This window comes from Ochotona curzoniae, unplaced genomic scaffold, assembly GCF_017591425.1.
Source record: "Ochotona curzoniae isolate NIBS_2020 unplaced genomic scaffold, NIBS_Ocur_1.0 contig_4265, whole genome shotgun sequence".
NCBI lineage: Eukaryota > Metazoa > Chordata > Mammalia > Lagomorpha > Ochotonidae > Ochotona > Ochotona curzoniae.
This window is the reverse complement of record NW_024466199.1, coordinates 57,826-71,909: the sequence shown is the minus strand read 5'-3', so window position 1 is coordinate 71,909 and position 14,084 is coordinate 57,826. Positions and strand designations below refer to the sequence as shown.

Here is a 14,084-nt window from a genome sequence, read left to right as displayed (position 1 = left end):
AACTAAAATGTGTCATATCATGTGTTGTAACAGTTCAAGGTGTATGGTAAACCAACTCTTTGTACCTCCATAATTGCCATCTGTTCCAAGACATTATCAAGCCATTTCTTAAGGAAAACTTTACTTATTCTAGGGCAAACTTCAGGACAAAAGTGGGCATATAACAAGATGTTTGGAAACATAGTGGACTCAATTGTACTATCATATACTTTTAGCTGTGTGTCATAGACTTACATTACTAAAGGTGTTTTTATCATAACATGATAGATCAATTTGAGGCATCATGCCAGTTACAGGAATCACTTCACATTAACAACAACAACAACAAAAAACCAACAACACCCTCAAAAGAATTCTATGAAACATCAGAGAGGTGATTGAGTTCCATACAATGGGTGAGGCAGCAATGAGGTGACCAGAGACATTATGCCGGGCCTTGCCTCACAGCCAGAAACTCCTCACAGCCTTGCTAACTGAGGAGCAGTGTTCATCACAAACCCATGCCATCCGACCCAACTGCATGGCTCCCCACACCTAATGATGTGAACTTAAGCATTTTCCATGTGTTTATACTTGGTTCCCCAAGAGTTTTGTAAATGTCTGGTTGTTGTCACTTGTTTTCATCTTTAATTAGCTATTTATGTATTTCTCAATGCTCTCTCAAGTTTCTTTGAAGATTTACTTATACCTATTGGAAAGAAAGATCAGATTTATGGAGAAAAGGAAAGACAGGAGAAAGATCTTTCACCTACTGGTTAATTTCCCAATGGCTGCAATGGCTGCAACTAAGCCAATCCAAAGCCAGGAGCTGGAAGCTTCCTCTAGGTTTCTCATATGGATTCAGGGTCTCATGGCTTTGGGCCATCCTCCACTGTTTTCCTAGGTCACAAAGAGGGAGTAGGATAGAAAGTGAGGCATTTGGGACATGAACCAACATACACATGGGATCCTGATGGTTGTAGATATAGGATTTAGCCAGCTGAGACACAACGTGAGGCCCAGAAGCATGAATTTTTTATACTTTAAAAAAAAATTGTGATGATACAACTCTTTAGGCTCAGGGATTTCTCCTTCACTCTTATTATTTCCCCCTTCCCTCACAACTGTTTTCCTCTGATTTATAACAATAGTATAGACCTTCAACAACAGTTACAAGTACATCATTATTCTCTTTATTTACATTATGACATTGTAGGTATAGACAATGATACATAGTCCAGCATTCTACTGTCAAGGTATATTTAACAGTTTCTTTGGGAGTCCATCTTTCATTATACGTCAAACTCATTAGAATAGTTGAGATTCAAAGACAAATTAGCATCTTTGTTTAGAGCATCTGGGCTAACTGGTTGTCTCATGTACTGCTGGTGGGAATGGGAAATGGAACAACCACATTGGAAACTTGCTAGACAGTTTCTTGTACAGTTAACCACGTATCTTTGTATGCTTCAGCAATTTCAATTCACAGTTTTCATTCACTAATATAAAAAATATGTCCACAAAAACAATCAAATAAAAAGGTTGCCAGGAGCATTATTTATGAAGGCAATAAAGCAAAAAAATACATGCATTTATGTGAAAATGGTTATGGTGTGTTTATCTGTACTATGAATAATACTGTTTTATAAACATCTGGCTATTCAAAGCAATGCCATGAATACGTCCCTAAAATAAGATGCTCAATGAAAGAAAATTAAGGAAAATATATCCAAAATGTCTGATTTTATACATATGACCATGAACAGCAAAACGTTCGAATCTTGGTGATAGGAATTGTAATTGTGATTATCCCTGAGGGCAGCAAGGAATGTTAACAAAAGTACAGTGAAACTAACAATAATTAGAACAATTTAACATACTGATTTTGTCCATAAACATATTTATTTTACTTTTTAACCACTTTGATATGTTATTTTTTCATGTTAATATGATATAAATACAAGGAGAGACAAGTCACAAACACAATTCTAAGAATATAATAACATCTTCCTCCCCTCAGTATTTTTATTTTTATTGTAATTTGAATCACAAGAGTGTATCCATTAGCCAAATTCATCAATTTGACACTTATCATGCCTTCACGATGTTCTCTTATAATTATGTTATGATTTAAAATAATATAAATGTTGGGATATATGCCAGAAATAAAATTAATATGCATATATATATAATAGAAACTTCAACATGTTAGTGTATAATTAAAGTAATATGACAAATTGTGTGAATTCTTTGGAATAATACGTAAATCTGACACAGATCCTGCCCTCAAGGACCATTCAAGTATGAAGACCATGGGAATCGGCCATGAAGGATAACAGAGCCCAGGCATGAGCATGGCCACAGCAGTGGCTGAGAGACTCCTCTCACCAGGAGGACAGCAGGTCATGACTCAGAGACTTACAGGGAGTGTGAGCTCTGGTGAAGCTGTGGGGAAGGCCAGACCTCTTGATCTCCAAAGGGCTCAGCTGCTGAGGTTTAAGTCCTCAGGAAATGACTTTGTCCTGTCCATTATTCAATGAGGAACCGGTTAGTCAAATCAATGCATGTCTCAGGGACTTAATGGAAGTCTTTTGGTAAATGATTTGAAATTAGTCACCAAGGAAGCACACAAGAAGAAAAATATCATTGTGACTTTTCCTGTGGAACAAACTGGCGAAAGGATTTGCAAGAATTCCTTATCCCTCAAGGCAGTTAATGATGGCTCTGTCATCTATACTTCCCTTGCAGTAACTGTTCATAGTTTTCTTGAACATCTTGGAGAATTTAAGCTCAAAGTCTAGGTAGGAATTCCAGTACTCACTGAATTTCTTGTGGTTGAAAGAGTTTAAAGCAAGCAAGGGAGAGGTGAGAGTGGAATGGGGCTGAACACAGGAGGCAGTTAGGGAATGTTAAAGGCACATTGTTCAGTCAAAATAATAAGCCGACAAAGCTGAAAAATATCCCCCACCCTTTTTGTTTCAGCTACATGTTAATCCTGAAGACATTTGTAGTGATAGTGAGAGAAATTTCAAAAGCTTACATGTGATAAGTAAGTATAAGCAACACACTTGGGAAAGCTAGAATCAGACACTGATCCAATTACAATGAGTCAGTTTTAGGAACTACCAGAGGACAGGAAGCTATAGGGAGAAATGAATGTTCTCCATGAGCACCAGGTTCTCATGCTTGTCCTTCACTATCTTCTTTGCATCTGGAGGATACATCTCTGTGCTTCATAAGTGAGATGTGTACTCTCACTATTCTGGTTAACTCATTGAAAAGAGCACATCAATAAAGGTCTCCCTTGAGACCTTTTTTAAAAAGTAAATTTATTTTCTGGTTGTGAAATGACAGCAACAGTTCTCTTTACCCAAGATTTTGTCCTAGTCTTATGATCCTTGTCCAAATGAGAAGTAGTGTCCAAGTACAGCTACAATTCACTCTGATTCCTCAAAAATTTTCCCTCCCCTTCCCTTTTGGGTAAACAAGTGGAAGAGTTTTGCACTACTCCTTGCCCTTGGAGGCTTCATTATTCTTTGTCTGATTCCCTTAGATCCACTCACTCTTTTACAAACAGTTCCTACACTGAACTCTTTTCAATAACATATTTGAAGTGTGCATGGTATTTACTGTTGTGACAATTAGTGGTTCTGAACGTACAATGAAAATAAAATTTTTGAATTGGGATGGAATATGTTAAATGGAGGCAAGCCAACATAACACAGTCTAGTATATTTCATCAAAATTAAACTATTTTTTAAAATCTGCAGGCCAGAATTTCCATGAAGTGACAACTCCAACTTGTGAAGCCAAAGTTTCATGTAAAAAAAAAAAAACAACCAAAATTTCATATCAGGAAACCTATTTGAGCTCTGATTATTCTAATTTCAACCGATATTATGTTTAATGTACCTTAGCGTGCTGCAGAAGATGATTCAGGATCTCTGGGCTCTGACACCCATGGGGGAGATGAAATGGAGTTCCTGGCTTTAGTTTCTATAAATTCTAGCTTTAGCCTAGATTTAACTGTTGTGGTTGTCTGGGGAGAAAGTCAGTAGAATAAGGTGCTTTCTCTCTCTTTCTCTCTCTCTCATTCTCTCTTTCTCTCTTTCTCCCTCTTTCTCCATTAAATAATCTTTAGTTTCTCTCCACACTTACAAATGTGAATGCCTGAAGAGTGAGGGAAACTATAGGAAGAGACTATAGGAAGAGTGAATCCATCCAGATGTAAAACCATCCCTGGTACAATTATCCAAATTGCCTGATAATTTACAGCTGCTGGGTGCACTCCTCAGCAACTAATTCCACAGAATGTGGAATAAGAGGGACAAACCAAAGCTGCCTTTGAATTAAGATATCACCAAACAGATTCTTCCCTTATCAACAGTTCTCTTGATGCAATTGGAGGTTGACAAAAAATTTAGCTCAAACTGGCCAACAGCAAAAGATACTCTTGTACACTCTGAATGGGAAGGTGCTTGCAGGAGCTTTAGGGAACCCTGGTAACCAAGTGAGCTTTATCAAGATGCTGTATAGCCTTGTGATTTCCTGTTCAGGGGCACTCACAAGTGAGAATGTAAGACAAGAATCCTCACAGGATGTTTCTCGGCTTTTACAATCATTCCAAACACTAATTTTAGCCTCTTGTTTTCCTGCCCCATACAACCACTCTCCCTGTGAGCCTAGTGTACATCATTGCATAATTTGAGTCTGTGCAGAAAGCAGATCCATTGATCATTGTGAGAAGTCATGGATAAGGGCAGTATCCCTCTCCAATTTAGCCTTCAAGAACCTGAATATCCTGGTTCACCTGATTGGTCAATGTTTAATTGTGTTGTGTTTCAAATGAAACTGATTTATTTAAATAAGATGGAAAGTGGCTCTAATATCATTTCCCAAAATCAAACAATATGTACAGATTTCATCAGTAGATGTTTTAGAAACTAACAGTGTTAAAGCTTTGCATAACAAAACTATACTTCCATTTTCATTTATCAATACTAACTACTGAATATATTGAGTGCTGTGAAAACATAGGGAATTTAGCACATGACATACATCATTTGTCACATTTTATCAGATTTTTAACCTCACTATTTACAAATCATTAAGAGGCAGCTCAACGTGTCAGCCTTCTCTCTAATAATTTCCATCATGTGTCTATGCTGCAGTCACTTTGAGATGTAATTAACTACTCTGAGACATTTTAAATATCCACAAATATAATATCTCATTTATTTATTAATTGATTAAATGAACTTTCTGTGTCCAAAGGATATGCTCAACAACTGTTGAAGATATTGAAGACACAGGGAATACACATTCAGCAAAAAGTGGAGAAAGTCACACAAGAATAGTTTGTTGATGGAGGAGGAGTTCTGAGACAGCATTTCCTGCTGCTGTGAGGTAGTGGATGAACACCTGTCCCCGAATCAGTTCTCCTCACCAATAATACGAGAGCTTTAATGACCTAATCTTTAATAACTTCCTCTAACATCCTATACTAGAGAATTTTAGAATATACTTTTCCCACAACAAAGTACACTCTCACAATAATTTTAATAGCCTTTTTCCAAATGCACAAATATAACTCAAATGTTTCTCTCATCTTTCCATTTCACATTTTATATTTCTATGACTGAAGTACATTGTTCAGAGCTTTATTTTTTCTGAAACTTTCTCCAAATTTGTCATTGCTTTATTCCCTTATCCAAGTATTCTTTCTCTAGGCGGAACACTGTAAATGTTAGTCACTTGCAACTATCTGCCGTTTTTTGTTTGTTTGTTTCCTGTAGCAGGTTTTCCGCAGAGCTAGCATTGTGATATAGTAGGTAAACTGCTGTGTACAAGTCTGGCATCCCTTATGGGCACTGGTTCAGGTTCCAGCTGCTCTACTTTCCATCCTGCTCCCTGTCCATTTGCCTGGAATAGCAGCAGGAGACAGCTCAAGAGCATGTGTCTTTATACCCAGAGAGAAGACCCAGATGAAGGTCCTGGCTCATGGCTTCAGGCCAGCTCAGCCCTGGTCATTTCAATCATTGGGGAATGAGGCAGCAGGTGGAACATACCTTTAAATTTTAAAATCTGTGCCTGGCATGATAGTGTAGTGGTTAAGATCCTCACCTTGCATGTCCAGGATCCCATATGGGTGCTGGTTCTCTGCCCGGCAGCCCTGCTTCCTATCCAGCTCCTTGCGTGTGACCTGGGAAAGCAGTAGAGGATAGCCCAAAGCTTTGGGACCTTGCACCTACCTGGGAGATTAGGAAGAAACTCCTGGCTCCTGGCTTTGGATTGGCTCAGCTCTGGCAGTTGCAGACAGTTGGGGACTGAATCATCGGACAGCATATCTTCCTGTCTGTCTCTCCTCATCTCTGTATATCTGCTAATAAAGAATCATTATGAATGAAACAATAAAACAGCAATTAACCCAATGACAAAACTTCCATTGAGTAAAAGGGCTCAAAAGACCGCACATCCAGGAAACAGTTCAGTGGGTAAATAAGTATAGAAGAATTGCACTTGCTCTGATGTGTTGGGGACACTGACCATTTCCTGCCCTGTGATTGGCCCTTTGCCCTGTTTGGTGTGCCTTGGTTATCTTTAAGTTGATTGGTCAGGTTTGACAGATAAGCGGGGGGCTTGGCGGGGGAGGGGCTGGAGCGTAACGGTGATAATGGACACAACGGAGTGAACAGACACGACGGAAGATCGGAATAAAGCGCCTTGGAGACTCTCTCAAGTGTCAGGTGATTTCTTCCGCGGGACGGGAGGACCCCCGATATCTGGTGCTGTGACTCGGATAGAAGATATCTGGTGCTGTGACTCGGATAGAAGATAACTGGCGCTGTGAATGGGATAGAAGTCAGCTGGTGAACGCCAGGAAGGTAAGCTGAGCAGATTGCTCAGGGAGCCGCTTATAGCGGGGAATTAGTTTATAACTGAGCTTTTTGCTCAGGATCCGCAGCAGCGGGAAGGGGGGGAGGCCCATTTAAGCTGAGGTTTCAGGTTACCTCAGGGAGCCGCTGATAGCAGAGGGGACGTGCACGTCAAATTCGCGGGTTAGCGACGAGTCAAGTTAGTCAAGTTCGCGGGGTAGCGACGAGTCAAGTTAGTCAAGTTCGCAGGGTAGCAACCATTAAAGCTGGGGTCTAGCGAGGAGTCAAGTTCGCGGGGTAGCGACCATTAAAGCTGGGGTCTAGCGACTATTCAGATTCATTCAGGTTCACTCACGATCGTGTTTACCGTCCACTCAACGATCGTATTTACCATCCATTTACGATTATGTTTACGGCCCATTCACGATCAAGCGCGGTTTGCCGCCATTCAGGGTCGTAGTTTACCGCCATTCAGGTTTGCGATCTAGCACCCATTCAAGTTTGCAGTTAACAATCAATTTCGCGATTTGACAATCGGTCAAGTTTGCAGGTTCGCGGCGATCAGAGATTTTAAAAATATGGCCAATTTAACTTTTTCAGTGCACATGCAACCTTTATTGCAGAAACTGCTGACAATGCTGTTGTTTTTGCAAACTGTGCAGAGGATTGTGCTGTGGTTTCTGGAGGAGGATCTTTTGATCCTGCCACAATGGAAACACTTAGACAGAGACTTAGCTAGGGCAGAACAGCAGGAGCCCCTTCCTCCAGGAACGGTCAGGATCTGGACATTGATTAAGTCTTGCCTTACAGATGGCACTGATAAATTCAGAGAACGTATACAGGAAGGTGAGAAAGTCTTATGGAAACACACACACACAAAAAAAAATCAGAATAGATGGTTTAAAGACACTTAATGATTTCCAGCAGGTATTGAGGTATATTAATTGGATCCAACCATATTTTTGTATTATTAGACAATGCCAAAATTGTGTCTCATTTTTATCCCAGCCTTGCTTTGGGGTTAATCCCAGTGGTCTTATGCCTAATCATATATGGCAGATGGATGTTACCCATGTTCCCAGTTTTGGTCGCCTTTCTTTTGTTCATGTCTCTATTGATACCTGCTCTGGGGTTCTTTATGCCTCAGCTCATACAGGGGAAAAGGTTCAAGATGTTATATCTCATTGCCTTCAGGCTTTTGCAGCCTGGGGAGTCCCCCGGTGTTATAAGACTGATAATGGACCTGCCTATACAGCCAAAGCATTTGATATATTTTGTACTGAATTTGCGATTAAACACTCCACTGGCATCCCATATAATCCCACAGGCCAGGCTGTGGTAGAGTGTGCCCATGCAACTCTCAAAGCATTATTAATAAAACAAAAAGGGGGAGTAGGAGCCACCCTATATCCCAATAGGCCTAAACATCAATTGGCTTTAGTTACTTATATTTTTAACTTTTTGATTCTGGATTTGGATGGCCATTCTGCTGCCGAACACCACACTGTTGGCGCAGGCCCCTGCAAAGATTGGGTGATGTGGAAGGATGTTTTAACAAAACAATGGATGGGCCCGCATCCTGTCTTACGACGGACGCGAGGAGCGATTTGTGTTTTTCCGCAGGATTCTGATGGACCGGTTTGGGTGCCAGAACGTTTGACGCGAGTGATAAGAAAGCCGGAGCAAGATGAACCTGTGGATGTGGTGGATGCTGACCAGCCTGATGTTCATTCAGATACCGAGAGGAGACAGCCAGAATCTCCAGCTAAAACTGCACCATAAAAGGGGTGCTGAAAATATTGACTCGCTGTCTAGGGCCTTGGAAATGGCCCCCAGAATGGACTGCTGTCAAAGTACTGTGACTCCTAAAAGAGTAGCACCTAATCTTGCTGTGACCAATTTATTTCCTACCTGTTCAAATTCTGCCTTTGTGGGGTATAACTATACATATGGTAACCTTGTTCAATCTGTTTCTGCTGAGTCTTGGAATGTCTGGGTACTTTGCACTAGTAGGGGTGGGTGTTCAGATTAATCAGCTTTTGCATTTATTGATAAGGTAGTGATAAGAAATTGTAATTATAGTAGTAATAGTTCTAGAATATGGGAAGAAAATGTTAAAGTTAATTGCAGTCGTGATGTTATCTATAATGCTATTTATGTATATGTACAAGCTCCATTTATGTTTATTTTTTCCATGAGTGCTAATTTTACCCTTTTGAATTGCTCTGTAGTTAAGTGAGCCCTTAACCAATGTTGGAATGGCTCTGGCACTGCAGTGCTGGTACGCATTCCACACTTATTTCCATCATATGGGGACCTCCTGTGTGCTTAGTCTACCTGGAATGTGTGTCACTCCCTCCATTGTCACCAATGGTTCCTGAGCATTGAATTTGTCCAGAGAGTTATCTGCTATGCTATGCTATCTCCTAATGGAAGCTGGTCCATACGATTTGATAATTTGACTTAGGAACTAAGATCCCAAATTATAGCCATAAATAGCACAAAAGTAGAGATTGCCACAGTAAAGCAATGGACAAATTGGATACTAAGGGATCTTTCCTTTGCACACCAATGGGCCGGTATAGTAGCCCTGGGCCTTATCTTATTAATTATCATTCTTTGGGGTCTGTGGATGTTTCATCCTTGAGCACAGCGTCAGCAGCAGTAACAGCAGCTGCTAGTGCAAGCTGTGCTTGCCCTTCACAACAGAGAATCCCCAGAAGTCTGGCTAGGCATGCTGGACCGGTAGCCAGAGACGGGTAAGTATCCGATATGGCTTCACCAACCTAAGACAGGTGCCACGTTCCTAGCCACGTGGTTAGCCCATGACAGGTAAGGGGAGCCTGGACTCAGAACACCTAAGACAGGCACGGTCCCTTGCTTAATAAAACAAGAAGGGAGAGCTGTTGGGGGCACTAACCATTTCCTGCCCTGTGATTGGCCCTTTGCCCTGTTTGGTGTGCCTTGGTTATCTTTAAGTTGATTGGTCAGGTTTGACAGATAAGCGGGGGGCTTGGCGGGGGAGGGGCTGGAACGTAACGGTGATAATGGACACAACGGAGTGAACAGACACAACGGAAGATCGGAATAAAGTGCCTTGGAGACTCTCTCAAGTGTCGGGTGATTTCTTCCGCGGGACAGGAGGACCCCCGATACTGATGTGTTGATATATGATTTCAAGTAAAAAGATGAGACACTACTATACGACAAACAGAAAGGTTAACATGTAAAACACGGATGAATCTGATTTCCTAAGAGAGTGTGGCACAGCAGAAACTCTTATACATTATCGATGGCTATATCAAATGGTTAACACCAATCTGGAAACTAATATAATACCAATTTACATACTTACTGCAAAAATCCAAAAACCATGATCCTAAGTATTTACCCAATGAGTTGAAAACTCATGGTCACACTTAATAATAATTGCCAAAACATGGAAGCAAGCACAATCTTCTTCATTAGATGAATGGTTAAACTGTGAACATTAAAAAATGAAGTTGCATCAATTCACAAGAACAAATAAAATACTAAGCTATAAATATACATGGAAGAACTTAAATGCAAATTGTCAAGAGGCTATTCTGAACAAGGTATCTAATATGTGATTTAAAATAGGATACCAGTAAAAAAAATTATTCACATTAGGAAATCATTAGTGATTGCCAGAAATTAGAATAAATGGAGTCACAGATATTGGAGATCACTGAGAATATTGTTTATGCAACTATGACTGTAGTTTCACACCATTCTCATTTGTGAAAATCCATTGAATTGAGCAACACAGAAGCAAACCATAATATTGACTATTGACTTTAGCTTAATAAAGTGCATTGTATTAACTCACTAGTTTTAAATAATATGTGACAATAGGGCAGAAAAATAGCAATAGAAAAAAATTGTATAAGGATTAGAGTGGAAAGAGGGAAAAGGTTGGAACCCACTGCATTAAACTATCAATTAAGTATGTATAATGCACATAACACATGAAGGCTTACATTAAGACTCTAGTACAAATCAGAGTGGGCATCTGGCACAAATGCTGCAATCTCCATATCCCCCAGTGAAATATTCAAAATCAGTTCCTGATTTTGACTCCTGTCTGCAGCTTCCAATCAATTCAGACACGGGGACACAGTGGTGATGGCTTGTGTAACTGGTTTACACGACACATGTGAGAGATGCAGATTGTATTCCCAGCTCTTGACTCCAGTCTTGACATATCCCAACATAGAGCAAGCATTTAGGAAATGAACCTAGAGATGAGAATGCTTTTCTCTCCTTCTTCTTTCATTCTCTCTCTAGCAATGTTACACTTGCTTTCTTTATTTCTCTCCCTCTGAAAAAAGTAAACAAAATCTCAAGGTTTTCACAAATAAACAATGCAAAAGAAAGAACAAAAATTGAGCAGAAACTTCAAAAATACACAAATAGCCAATAAAATCATGAAAATATGCTAACAAGTGATTAGAGAAATGCAAGTTAAAACACAAAGGCATAACACTCTACATATTTGAATCGAAAATTTCAACAGATTGACATTACCATATGCTGTGAACATGTGGACATATAGTGCTGGTGGGAATGTGAAATAGTAGAATCACTTTACACACAACGTGGGCATTTATTTTATACAGTTAGCCACAAGCTGCTACTCCTCCACAAATTCACTACATGTTTTTATTCAAGTGGGTGAACTATATGATCACACAAAGACTGAAATATGAATGTGCACACAATTTTTATTTAGAACAGTCAAAAACAAAAAACAAGCATATCAACAGGAAATGTTTACAATGTGCCACAAATATACAATGAAATCATATTCAGCTTATATATGTTCATCTATGGAATGAAATGATATGGATACAACCCCACCCAGGATGGTCAGTAAAATAGAAGACAAAAAGAAAAAAAAGTACCTTATATGATTCTAAATATATAAGCAAAATATCATACAAAAATTAAATTTGGTGAAAGAAAAACTAACTGTAATTCTTTGGGGTAGCAAGAAAGATTTAAAGATCCAGAAGAAAACAGTCAATATTGATCATTTGGTGAGTGAGGGAGGTTGAAGCACATGGTTGTACTTATTTGCTAAATTCTTCAGCAATGCTGTTGCAGTTCTTTCATATCACTCCTTATAATTATGTCTCAAAATAATAAATGTTGAAATCATGCAGGATTTTAAATTGACATATTTGAATAGAATATATACATATTTAGAACATGGAGTACTCATGTTTAATTCAATTTATGTAATACTGTGAGTTATTTGAAATAAGATTAATAAAACAGAGATCATACCCTCAAGAAGCATAATGATAATAAGAAAATGCATTGGAAACCTGCTTGAAGAATGAAAGAGCCCCAGACAACCAAGAAGGGACGAAGAGAGAAATAAACAGTTCCTGATGGAGGGCAGAAAAAAGGAAACCACCTGCCTCCATCCTTAACTAAACACAGATGATGATTAATGTGTCTTGGAAATTTATGACTGGATATCATGAAAGCAAAGAAATCTAACACGGTAATACACATCTGGTCAATGGATATTTCTCACAAGCTTGATGGAAAATTCACATTATCAAAAGATTTAGAAATAACAACTATGAAACTAAAGGTATATTCTAACACCTGCCAAAATTAAGGAAGACATCTCTTTATGGATATTTTAAGATTTAACTATATCAAACTTTCAAGAGTGAAATTATAGGACACAGGCAAAGGATTTATGTCATAATGGTTCACTCTTTCAGCTCATGGCATATGCAATGACCAAAGAAATTCAGACCTTCGATGCACTGCTTCCAGTTTCCTGTTGAAGACAAGACTGCAAACTGACAGTGGCAGAACTGGCTCTGGTAGCCACATCTCTGTGAGTTCAGAGGGAATACCAGGCTACACTACACCACTCCTTGACATCTCCAGGGTTCCCTGGGGCAGACTGCTCCCACTGTCACCCTCCTCAGGAGTGTCCTGTAGGGCCCTCTGAAGAACCTGCTTGAGAGTCTGTCCCTGCCTCCGCTGCCTAAACGAACCCACAAAGAAGTAAATGATGGGATTGGCAAAGCTGTTAACACAGGACAAGAGAGCCATAATTGGAGTGCAATAGGTAGGAGCATAAAAACTATCAATCCAGATTAAGAGGAACAAATAGATGCCAAAGGGCAGACCACAGAGGAGATAGACCAGCACTGTGAGCAGGACAGTCACATACAGCCGGGTCAGCCAAAACTTCCGTGAGCTACAGAAGATCCTGAACACCATGGCCAGGCTGGACCCAAAGAGAAGCAAAAATAAGAATATCAACCATGCTGCAACGAAGAAGCAAATTTTCCTACACTTCTCCAAGCTCCAATTGTTAAATAGGAAACAATAAGTTCCAACGAGGCTCAGCACCAAGGACAGCGCCCAGAGCAGCGCACACAGGAAAGCTGACAGGCACCTGGGGCGTCTGCAGCGGTACCAGATGGGACACAGGACAGACAGGCAGCGCTCCGTGCTAATGGCGCTGAGGATGCCCAGGCCTGCAAGGTAGAAAAAGATCCAAATGGGCCAGAAATATATTGGAACATAGATGGAGAACAACCTGAAGCAGTCTATGAAGTATATTATAAAGCTGCTGCAGAGGAACAGGAAATCAGCTCCAGCCAGGTTGAGGACATAAACAGAGAAGGCGTTCCTGCGCATGCGGCAGCCCAGGAGCCATAACACAGTCGCATTTCCTGCTATCCCAACCAGGGCAATGGTGACAGTCAGCGAGCACAGGATCAGGCGAAGTTTGCTTGATGTTGGCATAGTGGTCCCACCACTTTCGTTCTGCGTGACGTCATTCATGTCTGTAATGCTTGGGTTCATGTTCAGAAAGCTGCCAGTTGTGTTCCTGAGAACACAAACAAGATATGAGAGCCTGCTACATGACTGATTCTCAAGAGTAGCCAGCTTGTTGCATTGAGAGTCCCTGAGCAACAAGGGAAGGAAACAGAGCATTGAAGAAAGAACAAATTTTACTAAGATGTGGGACTCCTAGAGCCTGGATTCAAATCCAGTTCATGCTGCCTCTGAAGCAGAGGTTCTGGCTCCTCCAACTAAGGGCCTCCACTGCTACAGGAATTATCTGCACTACCATCACTCCTATTAATGGTACTAGGCTATTTCACGTTGGATAAAGATAGATAAAACATGGCTGCTATGAGACTGTTTTTGTCCTGTGGCAAATTTTTC

The 14,084-nt window shown here is 40.2% G+C and overlaps 1 protein-coding gene across 1 annotated transcript; it reads right to left on the bottom strand.

Moving 5' to 3' along the window:
* Window positions 1–12,758: 12,758 nt before the first annotated feature.
* LOC121159482 (mas-related G-protein coupled receptor member X2-like) lies at window positions 12,759–13,718 on the bottom strand. Its single transcript, XM_040984641.1, has one exon. It carries the CDS (start codon window positions 13,716–13,718, stop codon window positions 12,759–12,761), a length of 960 nt encoding a protein of 319 aa, XP_040840575.1.
* Window positions 13,719–14,084: the final 366 nt, after the last annotated feature.

What these genes read in the sequence shown, in the direction of transcription:
- LOC121159482 (XM_040984641.1), bottom strand. Translation starts at nt 13,718, where the DNA reads ATGAACCCAAGCATTACAGACATGAATGACGTCACGCAGAACGAAAGT.